The sequence below is a fragment of the Hyperolius riggenbachi genome, chromosome 3 (genome assembly GCF_040937935.1).
Source record: "Hyperolius riggenbachi isolate aHypRig1 chromosome 3, aHypRig1.pri, whole genome shotgun sequence".
In the NCBI taxonomy this organism is placed as follows: domain Eukaryota; kingdom Metazoa; phylum Chordata; class Amphibia; order Anura; family Hyperoliidae; genus Hyperolius; species Hyperolius riggenbachi.
In genome coordinates, this window is record NC_090648.1 from 252,433,713 (window position 1) to 252,450,849 (window position 17,137).

The 17,137-nt window shown below is 44.7% G+C and overlaps 1 protein-coding gene across 2 annotated transcripts in view; it reads left to right on the top strand.

Moving 5' to 3' along the window:
* SEMA3D (semaphorin 3D) overlaps nt 1-17,137 on the top strand; it is a 231,829-nt gene that overhangs the window by 89,611 nt on the left and 125,081 nt on the right. For both annotated transcript variants that reach the window (XM_068276170.1, XM_068276171.1), the window contains exon 3: nt 1,987-2,150. In XM_068276170.1, the coding sequence (XP_068132271.1) occupies nt 1,987-2,150 (164 nt within the window). The remainder of the gene's footprint in view (nt 1-1,986; nt 2,151-17,137) is intronic.

The following is a 17,137-nucleotide window of genomic DNA, read 5'->3' on the forward strand; positions in this document are numbered from 1 at the left end:
TGAGAAGATGGGCTAGTCCAAAATCTGTCGGTAATGTCAGATTTCTACTTCTTACTGTAAGTGACAGCAACATAGGAGAAAAGTAATTTAAGGCCCATTTTACTCTGGGAGAAATGTACTTCTTATTTGTATGTGTTCTAAATTTTAAGATTTTCGCAACAGTTCCTCTTGAAGAACATAGATAACAGGAAAGTTAGGTTAGTGTTAGGTGTAGGTTAGGTTTAGGAAGGATATTATTTTAGGAGGGGGGGGGGGGGGGGTTAGTGATAAGCCTAGAGATAGGGGTATGCTTATGGAGGGTGCGTTACTGTAAGGCATTAGGAAAATATTGGTTTTATCACAGCTGAATAGCTGAATATAAGTAGCATGTCTGTGCAGAGATTGTAAGCTGTCTCCTGGAATGATCAGTAATGCTTATTTCAGGCAAAAGTTATTAAAAGTGTGTACTGCAGCAAGATCTGTTTAGAGTCATAGATTCATAATCATATGTAAGCACTGCATCTTTGCAGCAGTTTTCAAACACTGTTGTTTCATAACTCAACTCTGATTTTGATTACACTGTGGACTGAGTATGCCACGGCACTAGTCCGCCAAGTCTTAGAATTCATAGTATGAGTAATGCATGTTGTCTAAATCCAGTACTTGTTATTTAATGTCAAAATGTCAATTGGATTTATCCTAATGTTTGAAAACGAAGAAACAAAATTCTACACTAAAGTGTAAATGCTTATTTGCAGCAGTGTATGAGATTGTGTGTGTGTGACTTTTCTTTTTTAACTTAGTTTGTTTTTATTTGTTTATCTTTTATTAAGTAATGCTGGCCAGACTTACATGCTCCTCTGTTAGCAGATGACGTTGGAAATATTTGTTGGAAAAGCAGTATAAACAAAGATTGCACAAGAGCTTGTCCTGGAAGGAATATATATCATTGGTGTCATCTTGAGACTAGCATTTTTCTGAGCTCTAAATTCATCTTTAGTATAGCAGTGGGTATCTTCATAATGAACAAATGTCCATTACTGCTAAAAAAAAAAAAATGTCAGAAAACTATGTGTGTGTGCTAGGCAGATCTCATTGTTGCCTGTGAGGTATACTCATTTAAAAAAAGGACTTGTGTCCAGTCCAATGACTACTCCCAACTTAAAAAGACACCTGAAGTGAGAGGGATATGGATGGAGCCTTTCATATTTATTTCCTTTAAAGTGTACCTAAACGAATTGCTGAAAAAGAGATTCACGTACCTGGGGCTTCTCCCAGCCCACTGTAGCTGTCCTGCCCTGTGCCGGTCCTCTATGATCCTCTGTTCCCCTGCCATGGCTAAGTTTCATGGACAGCATTGATTACTTTTCCATGAATAGTTGAACATTTATTCCTGATAAAAAAAAAAAAAAAAATAGTAAGCACATATGTACTGTATCATGCAACAAGTACATTGGAGTAGGGCCTGTGGTTGCAGGGGCCCATGTGTGCCAGCTGCTGTGGATACTTACTCCAGTCCCAAACGCTACGTATAGCGTCGCCATTGCTCCGCGGCTCGCACCACCTCTATTATGACTCAAGCCACTCAGCACCGCCCCCTCTAGTTGGCCCTACTGTAGCAATCTTGGGCTGGCCTTGCTTCTCCCCTCTTTCTCGAGTGCAGAACAGAGTGAGCCTCAGGTTTATCTTGTGTGCAGTGACAGTGCAGTTGAGTCAGTGCATGTGTTGATGTGTCTCTTCTGGCTCTGCATAGCCTCTAGCTTGCTGGTGGCTTAAAAAGGTATTTTCTTGATAAGGTGCAAAATATTACTGAGGGGAAAACTTAGGAGAAAAAGTGAACTGAATAAGAGCCTATATGGTAAAATAGTAGAAATAAACTTATGGAATACACTAGAATGTTATGTAAACTTGATTTTTCTGATTTACAACCTTTATGCTGAGCTGACATTAGAAACAATTAATAAGTAAACAATTTCATTTCAAAGTTTGCATATTTTTTTCCCACAGACCTTCTTCTGTCAAACAGCTGTGTCCCATTGCTGGATTCCACGCCGGATGGTTTGGGCTTTCAGACCCTGCTGCTAGATGAAGAGAGGGGTCGCCTGTTCCTCGGAGCGAAAGATCACATCTATATGCTCAACCTGGTTGATTTAAACAAAAATATGAGAAAGGTCAGTTTGTTTAAAATACCCGCGATATGATAAATGTCTTTTCAAACAGTTTCGTACTGTGTAATTTTTCCTATCACTTTTAGTGGCTGGTGAGCGGGTTAAATGTTCTTTTTGTAGACAGAATGACAGATTATGCTTTTCATTAGATCTTACTTTAGATGTGTTAGTGGTATACATTTTAATCTGAATGACCTGGTATCACTTAAACCAGGTATCTCTGGATTGTGGGGTTATCGTGGTTGTAGTAATAATAATAGTAATGGAAGGAGTACAAATAATGACAATAATAACATTAATAAACATAACCATCGCCATCATCATGTTAACATGCCAGACTATCCTTCACAGTTGTTATGGAGTTGTAAAGGTTCTCAAGTTTCAGCGGGTCCATGCAAAATCTTAACATTTATAGCATGAGGTAAATAAATGTCTATTCTGGTCTGTTGGTGAATAATGCTGCTAGTTTCACATAGATTAATCTTTTAAAAAGGAAATACATTATTTTTAACCCTCTCCAGACTGAGCTAGTTGAAATCTATGTCCTCCTGTTTATGTCAGGGAGTCAATTTTAAATACTCACTGATGCGCAATCACGCCGCTCTAGTCACTCTGGCACTGCTGCAGCCCGCTTGCTTAGCTGTCATACAGATAGCCGAGCTGCATACACCACTCATGAGTTAATTTCATTGGCTCTTTACCCTGTGATCACTGTGAGCCGATCACAGTGTTTATGTAACGATCGGTGTCAGCACATAGAGAGAATCTGATTATTGATGATCTGCAGAATCATCAACAATACAGATGTATACCTGATTATGGATGATCTGCAGAATCACCAATAATACAAGTATGACTAACCTCTGGACATCTAAAGAAGTGTAAGAGTTTGGTGCAACTGAAGGCTATCTCCCGTGGGGCGGGAGACACAGATAACTTCGGCAAAAGACCACCTGAGGGGCAGGTGGCCCTCGGCTGTGCAGGGACTATCTCCTTAAGAGAGGAGATAGAGATAATCTGGCAGCCAGTGATTCCCTGCCTGCAGCCAGGGGACTCCAATGGGATAGAGGCCACTGGCTGCACTGCAGGAAGGACTCTCTGATGAGCAAGAGGTCCTTGCAGCTAACTGACACTTGGTGCTTGGTGGAATAGTGTCACGGGTAGTACAGACAGACTGAACACTCGAGGGATGAGTGACAGCCAGAAGGGAAGACAGAGCAAATGGTCATAACAGATATAAATCACAATCCTAGTCTGGGGTGTGAGGTCCTTGGTCTCGACACCCAGGAACTAGTCTAAAGTATAACACAGCAATGACACAGTAATCCTAAGCTTGGGTGTGAGGTCCTTGGTCTCAACACCCCGGAACTGGTCTAAGGAATAAAACAGTAATGACACAGTAATCCTAAGCTTGGGTGTGAGGTCCTTGGTCTCAACACCCCGGAACTGATCTAAAGTATAACACAGTAATGACACAGTAATCCTAAGCTTGGGTGTGAGGTTCTTGGTCTCAACACCCCGGAACTGGTCTAAAGTATAACACAGTAATGACACAGTAATCCTAAGATTGGGTGTGAGGTCCTTGGTCTCAACACCCCGGAACTGGTCTAAGGAATAACACAGTAATGACACAGTAATCCTAAGCTTGGGTGTGAGGTCCTTGGTCTCAACACCCCAGAACGGTCTAAAGTATAACACAGTAATGACACAGTAATAACAAGAGCGTAATCTGGCTAAGTGTGAATTCCCAGGTCCACCTGGTTCTAACACACTGTAGGATCTGACTGAGGTCTGAGTGCTCACACGTATGTATTCACAATGGCAGACAACCAGCAACTGACAAACAGGGTCTATATATACCTGCAGTGCTGTGCAGCTCCGCCCGAGCCACTCAGCCAATCCAGAGTCCAGCTAGGATCAGCTGATCGGCCTGATCAACTGATTCCCCTTCTGCTGGTATAAATGTCCTGTCGCCTGGCGCGCGCACGCGTAGCTCTCCACTAGTGTTGGGCGAACAGTGTTCGCCACTGTTCGGGTTCTGCAGAACATCACCCTGTTCGGGTGATGTTCGAGTTCGGCCGAACACCTGACGGTGCTCGGCCAAACCGTTCGGCCATATGGCCGAACTAAGAGCGCATGGCCGAACATTCCCCGAACGTTCGGCTAGCGCTGTGATTGGCCGAACGGGTCACGTGGTTCGGACCCGAACGCGCTCTGATTGGCCGAACTGTCACGTGGTTCGGGTAAATAAATACCCGAACCACGTCATATCTCCGCCATTTGTCTGTGGGTTTAGCTTTGGGTAGGCAGGCAGGGTAGTTCGCGCTCCAGCCACGCTAGCCAGGGTCCCCCCCAGTCATTGTGTGTCACTGCTGGGAACAGTAGTACACCGCTCGTTCAGCCACACTATATAGCATTCTGTGTACTGTTCTGTGTCTGCTGGGAACAGTAGTACACCGCTCGTTCAGCCACACTATATAGCATTCTGTGTACTGTTCTGTGTCTGCTGGGAACAGTAGTACACCGCTCGTTCAGCCACACTATATAGCATTCTGTGTACTGTTCTGTGTCTGCTGGGAACAGTAGTACACCGCTCGTTCAGCCACACTATATAGCATTCTGTGTACTGTTCTGTGTCTGCTGGGAACAGTGGTACACCGCTCGTTCAGCCACACTATATAGCATTCTGTGTACTGTTCTGTGTCTGCTGGGAACAGTGGTACACCGCTCGTTCAGCCACACTATATAGCATTCTGTGTACTGTTCTGTGTCTGCTGGGAACAGTAGTACACCGCTCGTTCAGCCACACTATATAGCATTCTGTGTACTGTTCTGTGTCTGCTGGGAACAGTAGTACACCGCTCGTTCAGCCACACTATATAGCATTCTGTGTACTGTTCTGTGTCTGCTGGGAACAGTAGTACACCGCTCGTTCAGCCACACTATATAGCATTCTGTGTACTGTTCTGTGTCTGCTGGGAATAGTGGTACACCGCTCGTTCAGCCACACTATATAGCATTCTGTGTACTGTTCTGTGTCTGCTGGGAACAGTAGTACACCGCTCGTTCAGCCACACTATATAGCATTCTGTGTACTGTTCTGTGTCTGCTGGGAACAGTAGTACACCGCTCGTTCAGCCACACTATATAGCATTCTGTGTACTGTTCTGTGTCTGCTGGGAACAGTAGTACACCGCTCGTTCAGCCACACTATATAGCATTCTGTGTACTGTTCTGTGTCTGCTGGGAACAGTGGTACACCGCTCGTTCAGCCACACTATATAGCATTCTGTGTACTGTTCTGTGTCTGCTGGGAACAGTAGTACACCGCTCGTTCAGCCACACTATATAGCATTCTGTGTACTGTTCTGTGTCTGCTGGGAACAGTAGTACACCGCTCGTTCAGCCACACTATATAGCATTCTGTGTACTGTTCTGTGTCTGCTGGGAATAGTGGTACACCGCTCGTTCAGCCACACTATATAGCATTCTGTGTACTGTTCTGTGTCTGCTGGGAACAGTGGTACACCGCTCGTTCAGCCACACTATATAGCATTCTGTGTACTGTTCTGTGTCTGCTGGGAACAGTGGTACACCGCTCGTTCAGCCACACTATATAGCATTCTGTGTACTGTTCTGTGTCTGCTGGGAACAGTAGTACACCGCTCGTTCAGCCACACTATATAGCATTCTGTGTACTGTTCTGTGTCTGCTGGGAACAGTAGTACACCGCTCGTTCAGCCACACTATATAGCATTCTGTGTACTGTTCTGTGTCTGCTGGGAATAGTGGTACACCGCTCGTTCAGCCACACTATATAGCATTCTGTGTACTGTTCTGTGTCTGCTGGGAATAGTGGTACACCGCTCGTTCGCCACTGTATAGCATTGTGCTCTGTGTCGCTGCTGGGAATAGTGGTACACCGCTCACCCGTCACTGTATAGCATTGTGCTCTGTGTCGCTGCTGGGAATAGTGGTACACCGCTCACCCGTCACTGTATAGCATTGTGCTCTGTGTCGCTGCTGGGAATAGTGGTACACCGCTCACCCGTCACTGTATAGCATTGTGCTCTGTGTCGCTGCTGGGAATAGTGGTACTGTATAGCATTTCTGTACTGCCACTGTACTGCTGCCAGTCAGCGTGTACTGTAAGGATAAGTGAAATGAGGAAGAAATCCGGTGAAAGAGGGAGGGGCAAGGGAAGAGGTGTTTCCCCTGACGGTTCACGTACAGGCCACAGGGGAGCACCCAAGAAAACCCACTCAATACCGCCCATGTTGTCCAGGACAACAACCCTCACAAATCCAAAAGAACAGGACCAGATAATTACTTGGATGACCTCTCAAGCGTCCAGCAGTGGGTTAAGCAGCACCAGCACATCACGCACGAGGTCCGAGTCCTCAGCCAGTTACAAGGAGCCAGTGGGCACAAAGCTGACACAACCGGCAGCGACACCACGCACACAACTGCCAGATAACCAGTCCGATGAATTACCTCAGGACACAATGGGGTATTCGCAGGAGCTATTCCCAGCCCAACAAACTTCCACCTTTCAAAGGTCAATGGAGGAACAGCCAGAAATGTTGTGCCTGGATTCACAACCGTTAACTGTGGGAAATGCACCGCGCACTGAAATACAAGGCGAGTCCGAAGAGGACTCGGAAACCCAAATCCCAGAGCAATTTGGGCAGGAGGGGTTGCAATTGCAGGAGGTCGGCCGACAAGATCTGGAAGACGACGTTGGAGTGTGCTGCGCAGAGGTTGTTGTGGGGAGCTCTACTCCACGGCGGTGGCCCACAATGACATATGACGAGTTTGAGGAGATGGAAGAGGAGGGTATGGACAATGTGGACAGAGACCCAGATTTTGTTTGTGAACGAGAACATCGCCGTCGTAGCAGCAGCACAGATGAGTCTGTTGAAGAACACACTGCTGCACGAGTTCGCCTTGTGCCACAAGGTAGGCGGCGCGCAATTTCAGGCACCACAAGCGTGGAAGTTCAAGTGAGAGGCAAAAGAGGAGCAAACAGAAATCGCCAGCAAGGAGGCAGGTGCTCCAAAGTCTGGGCTTTCTTTGAAGACTGCACTGAGGATGTTACCATGGCGATTTGCAAGGTGTGCAAGACCCGCCTGAGCAGGGGGAAAAATATTAACAAACTCTCCACCACCAGCATGAGCCGTCACATGCTATCCAAACATCCCACTCTTTGGGCAAACGCGTCAGGACAGGGTACCAGAAACAACACTGCCTCCCTTGGGTTCACCAGACTCACCACCAGACCCGCCTCAGCAGCAGCAGTAGCCCAGCCATTGCGTGGTTCACAACATTCACAAACATCAGACGACGCTGACACTGTCACTTTCCGGAGTAGTGCTCTTGAGGTCTCCCAGTGTTCATCAAACACAACAACCAACAGCCCTTCCGTGTGCAGCGCTACGGTTCAGTTGTCTGTGTCGGAGATGTTTGAGCGCAAGAGGAAATTGCCAGCAAATGACCCCCGGGCCGTGGCAGTAACAGCCAGCATAGCCAAGCTTCTGGCCTGCGAAATGCTGCCATATCGATTGGTGGAGACAAACAGCTTCAAGGGCATGATGTCAGTGGCCATCCCATGTTACGTGGTTCCCAGCCGCTACCACTTTGCACGCTCTGCAGTGCCTGAGTTGCATGAGCACGTGGTCAGCAAAATAACCCGAAGCTTGAAGAATGCCGTTGCCTGCAAGGTTCACCTCACCACTGACACCTGGACGAGTGCGTTCGGCCAGGGTCGATACATCTCCCTTACCGCGCACTGGGTGAACCTTGTGGAGCCTGGCAGCGATTCCTCACCTGCTACGGCACGGGTGTTGCCCACGCCACAAACAGCTGCAGCGCCGTCCCTCCCACTGGATAACAGCAGCACCTACCTCTCTGACTCCTTCTCCTCCAACGCATCTCAAAGCTGTACCTCATCCGGAAACGCTAACCCAGCAGCAGTAGGATCGTGGAAGCAGTGCAGCACAGCTGTTGGCATGCGTCAGCAAGCGTTGCTGAAGCTAATCTGCCTTGGGGATAAGCAGCACACAGGGGAGGAAATTTGGAGGGGAATAAAGGAACAGACGGATTTGTGGCTGGCACCGCTGGACCTGAAACCGGGCATGGTTGTGTGTGATAATGGGAGTAATCTCATTCGCGCTTTAAGGTTGGCTAAGCTGACACACATCCCTTGCCTGGCGCACGTGATGAACCTAGTAGTTCAGCGGTTCCTGAGGACATACCCAGGCGTGCCCGATCTGCTGTTGAAGGTGCGTCGAGTGTCCAAACATTGTAGAAATTCCAGTACTGCTTCTGGGGCACTCGCCAAGATGCAGGAGCGCTTCAATCTCCCCCACCATCGCTTGCTGTGTGATGTCCCTACGCGCTGGAATTCTACGCTGCACATGCTAGCCCGCTTTTGCGAGCAGAAGAGTGCAGTGGTCCAGTACATGACGGCGCAGTACCGAGGCGCATCCGGCCAGCTGCCAAGCTTCTGTGGATCCGATTGGGCCAACATGTTGGACCTCTGCCAAGTCCTCCAAAATTTTGAGCAATCCACGTTGCTTGTGAGCAGTGACAACTCTTCAGTCAGCATTACCATACCACTGCTGTGTTTACTGAAGAGGTCGATGTTAAAAATCAAGGAAACAGCTGTCATGATGCAACTGGGGGAATCTGAAGGAGAAAACGATCAGCGTGATGGTACCAACATCAGGCCATCCGCCTCAGGGAACGCTGGCCCCAGCAGCTATGACGAAGAAGAGGAGGAGGAACAGCTGGAGTTGGAGCAGGAATTTCATGCCACCACTGACGAGGGCCAGAGCGGTGCACGTTGGACTTCCACAATTCAACGCGAATGGTCAGCAGAAGCAGACCAGGAGGAAGGTGACGACTATGATGCATCACAACAACTATCACAACGCTCACAAGAGGATGATGAGGATTCTGGTAGGACTCTGGCACACATGGCTCAATTCATGCTAGACTGAATTGAACGTGACCCACGCATTGTGCGCATTCTGGACAACACCAATTACTGGGTTTATACCCTTCTGGATCCACGGTACAAACACAATGTTCCAAAACTGCTTGAAGAAAGAGTCAGACAGGTCAAAATGGAAGAATACCAGCAGGCCCTTGTGGAGACTTTAGAGAGGAGATTGACATCCTCCCCCTCCTCTAGCCAGTTGTACGCAGACAGACTGACTTCCGCAAACCCAGGACGACCAGGAGGGCAGCAAACAACGCAAGCCGCAGCTAGTACCCAAAAGGGAATGGTATCGGCAGTGTCCTTGGAGTGGGAAAATTTTCTGACACCCATGCAGCCGCAGCCCACTGAACAGCAAGCGTGCAGATCCACCTCCAACACCGATCGCCTGGAGAAGATGGTCAAGGACTACATGTCAGATGGCGTAGCTGTGTCGAACCATCCATCTGCACCCTTCAACTATTGGGTATCGAAGCTAGACACCTGGCACGAACTGGCAATGTACGCAATAGAGGTGCTGGCTTGCCCGGCAGCCAGCGTTATGTCGGAACGCTGTTTCAGTGCTGCCGGAGGCATCGTCACAGATCGGCGTATCCGCCTCTCTACAGAAAATGCAGACCGTCTGACTCAAATTAAAATGAATCAATCCTGGATTGGAAATGACTACGCAACACTCCAGGACCCCAACCAAGTAACATGACCAATGAGCATCTGGGATGGTGTTGCGTTTCCGGGCCCTGTTTATTGAACCTCTCATCTGTATTACATTTATGACTGCATGGCGGCAAAAAGCATTGCTGCTATATCCGCACGCTTTTTGTCCACATGCAAGGCCTGGGTTGTTGTGTCTCACAAAGCGTGGCCTTCTCCTCCTGCGCCTGCTCCTGTTCCATCACGTCTGCTGCTGCTGGGTTAGCGTTGCCGCGTGGTCCCTGTTTATTGAACCACTTATCTTTATTACATTTATGACTGCATGGCGGTACAAAGCATGCTATCCGCACGCTTCTTGCCCTCATGCAAGGCCTGGGTTGTTGTGTCTCACAAAGCGTGGCCTTCTCCTCCTGCGCCTGCTCCTGTTCCATCACGTCTGCTGCTGCTGGGTTAGCGTTGCCGCGTGGTCCCTGTTTATTGAACCACTTATCTTTATTACATTTATGACTGCATGGCGGTACAAAGCATGCTATCCGCACGCTTCTTGCCCTCATGCAAGGCCTGGGTTGTTGTGTCTCACAAAGCGTGGCCTTCTCCTCCTGCGCCTCCTCCTGTTCCATCACGTCTGCTGCTGCTGGGTTAGCGTTGCCGCGTGGTCCCTGTTTATTGAACCACTTATCTTTATTACATTTATGACTGCATGGCGGTACAAAGCATGCTATCCGCACGCTTCTTGCCCTCATGCAAGGCCTGGGTTGTTGTGTCTCACAAAGCGTGGCCTTCTCCTCCTGCGCCTGCTCCTGTTCCATCACGTCTGCTGCTGCTGGGTTAGCGTTGCCGCGTGGTCCCTGTTTATTGAACCACTTATCTTTATTACATTTATGACTGCATGGCGGTACAAAGCATGCTATCCGCACGCTTCTTGCCCTCATGCAAGGCCTGGGTTGTTGTGTCTCACAAAGCGTGGCCTTCTCCTCCTGCGCCTCCTCCTGTTCCATCACGTCTGCTGCTGCTGGGTTAGCGTTGCCGCGTGGTCCCTGTTTATTGAACCACTTATCTTTATTACATTTATGACTGCATGGCGGTACAAAGCATGCTATCCGCACGCTTCTTGCCCTCATGCAAGGCCTGGGTTGTTGTGTCTCACAAAGCGTGGCCTTCTCCTCCTGCGCCTGCTCCTGTTCCATCACGTCTGCTGCTGCTGGGTTAGCGTTGCCGCGTGGTCCCTGTTTATTGAACCACTTATCTTTATTACATTTATGACTGCATGGCGGTACAAAGCCTGCTATCCGCACGCTTCTTGCCCTCATGCAAGGCCGGGGTTGTTGTGTCTCACAAAGCGTGGCCTTCTTCTCCTCCTGCGCCACCCTCCTCCTGTTCCATCACGTGTGCTGCTGCTGGGTTAGCGTTACCGGTCCCTTTTCCTGGAACCTCTTATATGTATTACATTTATGACTGCATGCCGACAAAAAACATGTTACCTGTGCAAAGAAAACAGACATTTCCCGCATTTAAAAGACAGTTTTCCCTTTGAAACTTTAAAATCGATTTTCTCAAAAACTATAAGCTCTTTTTGCTAATTTTTTTTTCCTCTTGTACCCACTCCCAAGGTGCACATACCCTGTAAATTTGGGGTATGTAGCATGTAAGGAGGCTTTACAAACCACAAAAGTTCGGGTCCCCATTGACTTCCATTATGTTCGGAGTTCGGGTCGAACACCCGAACATCGCGGCCATGTTCGGCCTGTTCGGCCCGAACCCGAACATCTAGATGTTCGCCCAACACTACTCTTCACCTGAGTGCACTAGAAGGCCCAGGCAAACCAGACGCATGCTGCTGTATGGAAACCGCCAGTCTAAACGCGGAGACAGCCGCCCTGCCGCCAGACCGCGTGGCGGCATCTCGCTATTCATTACAGTTTACAGTGTAAAAAAATTAAAAAAAGGATGGCTCTGTTCCATAAAGGGCCAGAATCATCTGATACTGAAAAGGTGAGTATGCCTTAACCCCACCCTCCTTGCATGTCTCTTACTATAAAAAGCTGTGGATTCTGGTGTCATACAATTTTGGCATGGCACCAGATAAGGACATATGATCATTTCAGCATTTTCAATCAAGTAAGGTAAATATGACTATTTGTAGAGGTTACAAAGATCATCCATGTATTTGTGTGTAAGGGAATGTGGAGGGAGTGAAGTTGGTCTGTCACAGAGGTGCCATGCACTGAGAGACTTCTCACAGTTACTCCCTTATTGCCTGAGGAAGCGGGCTCGACCCATCAAAATGCATCACAACAGTGGATTAGAATTCCAGTAAATTGTGTTCTATACTGAAATAAACCCATTGTCATCTGTTGGGATGTAGATCCACCATTGCCTCCCACTTGTAAACTCAATTTAGTGTATTTTATTTCTGGCATCTCTGTTTATTATCCTATATTAGTCTAGTGTTAGGATAGGTTAGGTGTGTTTGGGCATAGCTATTTGTGGGGAAGGGTGCTAATTAAGGGATTTCAAAGTTACCTTTTCAATGCAGGTATCAAATGCCTACATAGTACATCATGGATATTCAAGCCAAAAACCAACATACCTTTGTACTTGATGCTTATGATGGGGCTTGTCCCCGGCCTGAAAATCAGTGCTCCTCACATGGAGGGACAAACAGAAAAGATCCAACACTACTTTTTTAGTTACAAAAGCAAACAAACAAATGGAAATAAAATCTATATTGATACAAAAGCAGGTTTGGGCTTCAAGAGGGATCTGTTTTGTTCTACACTATATCAATTGCCACTTCAGTGTTAGCTCATGGGCATTAGATGCACTTCCTGATGTGCTGTTTCCTCCAAAAACCTTTGCATTCAAGGTTTTTAAAACAATTCCCACCACACCGTTGGTGTATGGAATGTATATGTAGCTCATTTTTTTTTTTTAGGAAATAGCAGACTAATTATTATTTCTGTCATCAATGCCACGTTCCCAATGTCAAAAATCCAGGTTCTTAGAAAATCCTCCCATGCCTTACCCTGCTCTAATAAGAGTCACATGAAAACATAAAAGCTTGCAGAAACCTTGAAAATAGTTTTTCATATAGTGATGGTATCATTCTAGCTTTACTGCACTTCAAAGCGTATAGGAGTCATTGGAGCTGCATCCTGTCATGACTGCCTACTAGACACAGGATTCCCTAGTTTTTCTTAGCTGCTAATTCCCAGCTGACAATGTTAAAGCCTGATAGCTGAAATCAGTGTGTCTTTGTGCTCCGAGTCCGCATCACATGAATTCTGCTGGGAGAAACAAAAGAATACTGATGAGGAAAGGTGCAATTGTATATTCGTTTAATATAGATAAAAATTAGTTTTTTTACATTTTGCTTGAAGTTTTTACACTAAATTTCATATTGATAAAGCTGTAGAAATCCACCACTTCCAACCCTGCACATCACTGCTGTAACATCTCAGCCGGCTGGAGTTTATATTGCATTAAAAATCCTGCTGCAATATGCAGCAGTGTTTTCCTGATGCCTAATGAAAATGCCCTGAAAGAGCAGGAGAGTTTTCCAACCCTCTAACTGGAACAATGGTTGCAACTGGCAGCCAGGGTTAGTGAGCAACCTCTGGTGTCACAATAGAGTGGAATAGCTACTGCCACCTGAAAAGCATCAACGCATCCTATATGTGTAAATAACTGTGAGTTTAATTTCATGGCATTAAAATGGGAACTGACAGTTCACACGCATTGCATAACGTCCATGCTATAACATGGACATAACACAACGCACACCGTGCACATTATAAGATGCACATTATTTTCATAGCATGAAGAATAGCTGTGTAACATGCTTGTTATCACATATGTTATACAGAAATGCACTCTATAAAGTGAGTTGGGATATTGTACACAATTGTATGTGCAGTGAGTACTCATGCAACAATGTGGTGTATAAATCTTTTTATACATAGGCCTCAATTCACTAAGCTTTATGAAACACTTTATCAAACGTTTGATAATTTACCTCATAGGTAAAATTTTATTTTGAATTCACTAAGGTGTTATAGATTTATTGAACGTTTTATCGATAAATATATAACACCTTAGTGAATTCAAAATTAGATTTTACCCATGAGGTAAGTTATCAAACGTTTGATAAAGTGTTTGATAAAGCTTAGTGAATTGAGGCCATAGTCCCTGTCTGAGATTATGGATTGGTTTGAAAATTGACAGTGCCCTTTCCTCTGAAATGCTACTGAGAAATGTTTTTACTGAATTCTGCTTGTTGGTAAACTAGAGTCAGCTGCATGTGGCAGCGTCAGGACCTTTGCTGGCAGCTATTTTCTGTTGTTCTCTATCTGGAATTTAGTAAATCCAGTATTGTGTTCCATTTGTTCTTTATTGAGTAAAGAAAGTATTTAAAGTCCTTTTAGTATTGAACATTGAACATGCTTTGCTTTATTGCGCTAACAATGGAAGTTTCAGTAAATCCGTGTGTAAACAATGATTTCTTTTACACTGTAATAAAATTTTCTGTTTCTAAATGTGAAAGCACAGATGACGAGGGCTGTGATTGAAAATAAATTAGGTACTTTACAAAGTTGCTTTGTGAAAAATAAAAATGAACCCATTTTAATCAGTATATACAGTTTTATGTGGATTTTTTAAATGTTAATGTTTGTTATTATTATGAAAGCTGCCCAGCATAACACTGATCCTCTTGCTTACTATGTCCATAATAGATTGTGTTCACAGTTTAGATACAGGTCACTCCTTTTTGTTTTCTCCATAGGGGGACATTTTAGGTCAAATAAGCTCATGCAAACCTGGTGCTCTGTATAATAAAAGAAGCAAGTTTCATAACACCAACATAAATATAAAAAGAAAAAAAAAGAAAACTATGGAATGTTAGTGGGAAAACAAATAATAAAAAGGAATGTACTATTTAAAGGTCACCCTGAAACAGTCCTGTATGGAAATGGCACATATAAGTGAAAGTGTGTGGATTAGATTGATTGAGTTGTCAACATATAGTATAAATGAGCAGACCACATGATGTCATATTCACTCTGCCTAGGTTCCTCATATCCCATTTGGTTTAGCTATATCAGATGTTATGATTTAACACAGTAAGTACAATATACTATATAAGCAACCTTTATTACTTAATTTTATACTTTGCTTAAAACTCTGTGTGTGTTTTATCTGATGTGACATGTGAAACCCACCAGGAATATATTTTGAGTCTGGGCTGTTTCGCCTTTTGACAGCACAGTGTAGTTTGTCATTTTATATTATAACACAACATGACATGACTATTTATACATATTGAATACTGACTGAAAGTGTGGTATTCTGTACAGTAGCAGATACAACATGTTCATTCATGATTTTAATGAACTGGTGACCTGGAAGGGGACTCTGTGTTAATTACAGTTAAAGTCTACGCTTATGAAGTTGTATGCGCAGTCACTTGGTGTGTATACTTACCTTGGAACCTTTTGTAGCAGAAGTCTATATTTAGTGCTTCTTCCTTCCAAGCTCTGTCAGGAGTGATACTTATAAAGGGGGCTCCCTGTTTAAAATGATGACAGTGCTGGGAGGCATTATGAAGAAATATTTCTTCCCATAACATTTATTTATATTCCATTAATCCAATGACTATGTACAGTACCTCTTCACTTTACTAATGAGGTAGGTATGAATAACATCTGGTGCACAGAGTTACATCTAGACATGTAGTTGTAAACTAGTCTTGCGGAAGCAGTTTTACTAAGTATCCTGCAGTACAGAGTCAAGATTCGTAATTCAAAAGAGTATGATGGCTGAGCAAACGTAAAAGGATCTACAGTCACCTTATACTGTGTACAAAATAAATGCTCTGTACTCCCCATAATGTAAAATATATTCAATACTTCCTAGGTAGTTTTTGTTTTGCTGTGGGCTGAGGTCACATGATTATGCTAACAGGGATTTGCAGTCTCAGTTGCATGCTGGGAGAGAAATCCATAGTAACAAATAGTGAAATTCAAATGTGCATATAAGTTGGCACCTTGATTATATATGTTTTCTACTAAAGGGAGTGCAGGGCATTTATTTTACACACTGCCTGTTGTAGATATTCAGTGGTCATCCAGAAAGTAATAGCCATTTGCTTTTATCTGCCAAGGTATTTTTTCTGTAAAATGTAACTTGCATCTGTCTGGTTAACCTCTCCTCTCCCTGCACAGCTTGTCACTTGTTTGCAGAATGCTGGTAAGGCTGTACTCATAAGTTTACATACCATGGGAGAATTTATGACTTCTTACTGAACATGAATGATAACACAAAACCTTTTCTTTCACTCATGGCTAGTGGTTGTCTGAAGTTATTTATTGTCAAACAATTGTGTTTACTATTTTTAAGTCATAATCACTGCAAAAACTACCACAATTACCTTGATTAAAAGTTTACATACCCTGGTGATTTGACCTCATAACATGCACACCATTTGACACAAATCGGTTTTATTGGCTATTAAAGGTAACCATCTTCACCTGTGCTGTGATCTATTTGCTTGTAATAAGTGGGTGTGTATAAAAGGTTAAAGGGGAACTTCAGCCTAAACAAACATACTGTCAGTAAGTTACATTAGTTATGTTAATTAGAATAGATGGGTAATATAATTTTTTACCCACCCTGTTTTAAAAGAACAGGCAAATGTTTGTGATTCATGGGGGCTGCCATCTTTGTCATGGGGGCAGCCATCTTTTTGGTTGAAAGGAGGTGACAAGGAGCAGGAGACACAGTTTCAACTGTCCTGTGTCCTGATAACCTCTCCCAGCTGCACACGCTAGGCTTCAAATGTAAGATTCAAAATGTAAAAAAAAAAAAATTGCACCAAAACAGCAGAATGAGAGCAACAACATCAGAAATGCCATCATGCTTTGCACAGCATCAGTGGAAAAAAGCCCGGGCAGTTTTCTTCTGTGCAGCTAAAAATTAGGCTTGGATAAGAGAAACAAAGTTCTGATGCTATGAAATTGTTAAAGAAACACCAGGCCTTTTCAGTGCTGCTGAGTAGATTTTTAGTCCGGAGGTTCACTTTAATGAGTTTCTGGAGTCCTGACAGACCCTCATCCAGTGCTAAACCAAGGTTTTTTGGATTCTAGTTCATGGGGAAAGCAAAAGAAATGTCAATGGATCTGCTGTAAAAGGTAGTTGAACTCTATAAAATAGGAAAGAGATATAAGAAAGTATCCTAACAATTGAGAATATCAATCAGAAGTGTTCAAACTCTGTTGAAAACAAACCAGTCAGGTAGACCAACTGAAATTTCAGCCACAACTACCCAAAAAAAAAAATGTTC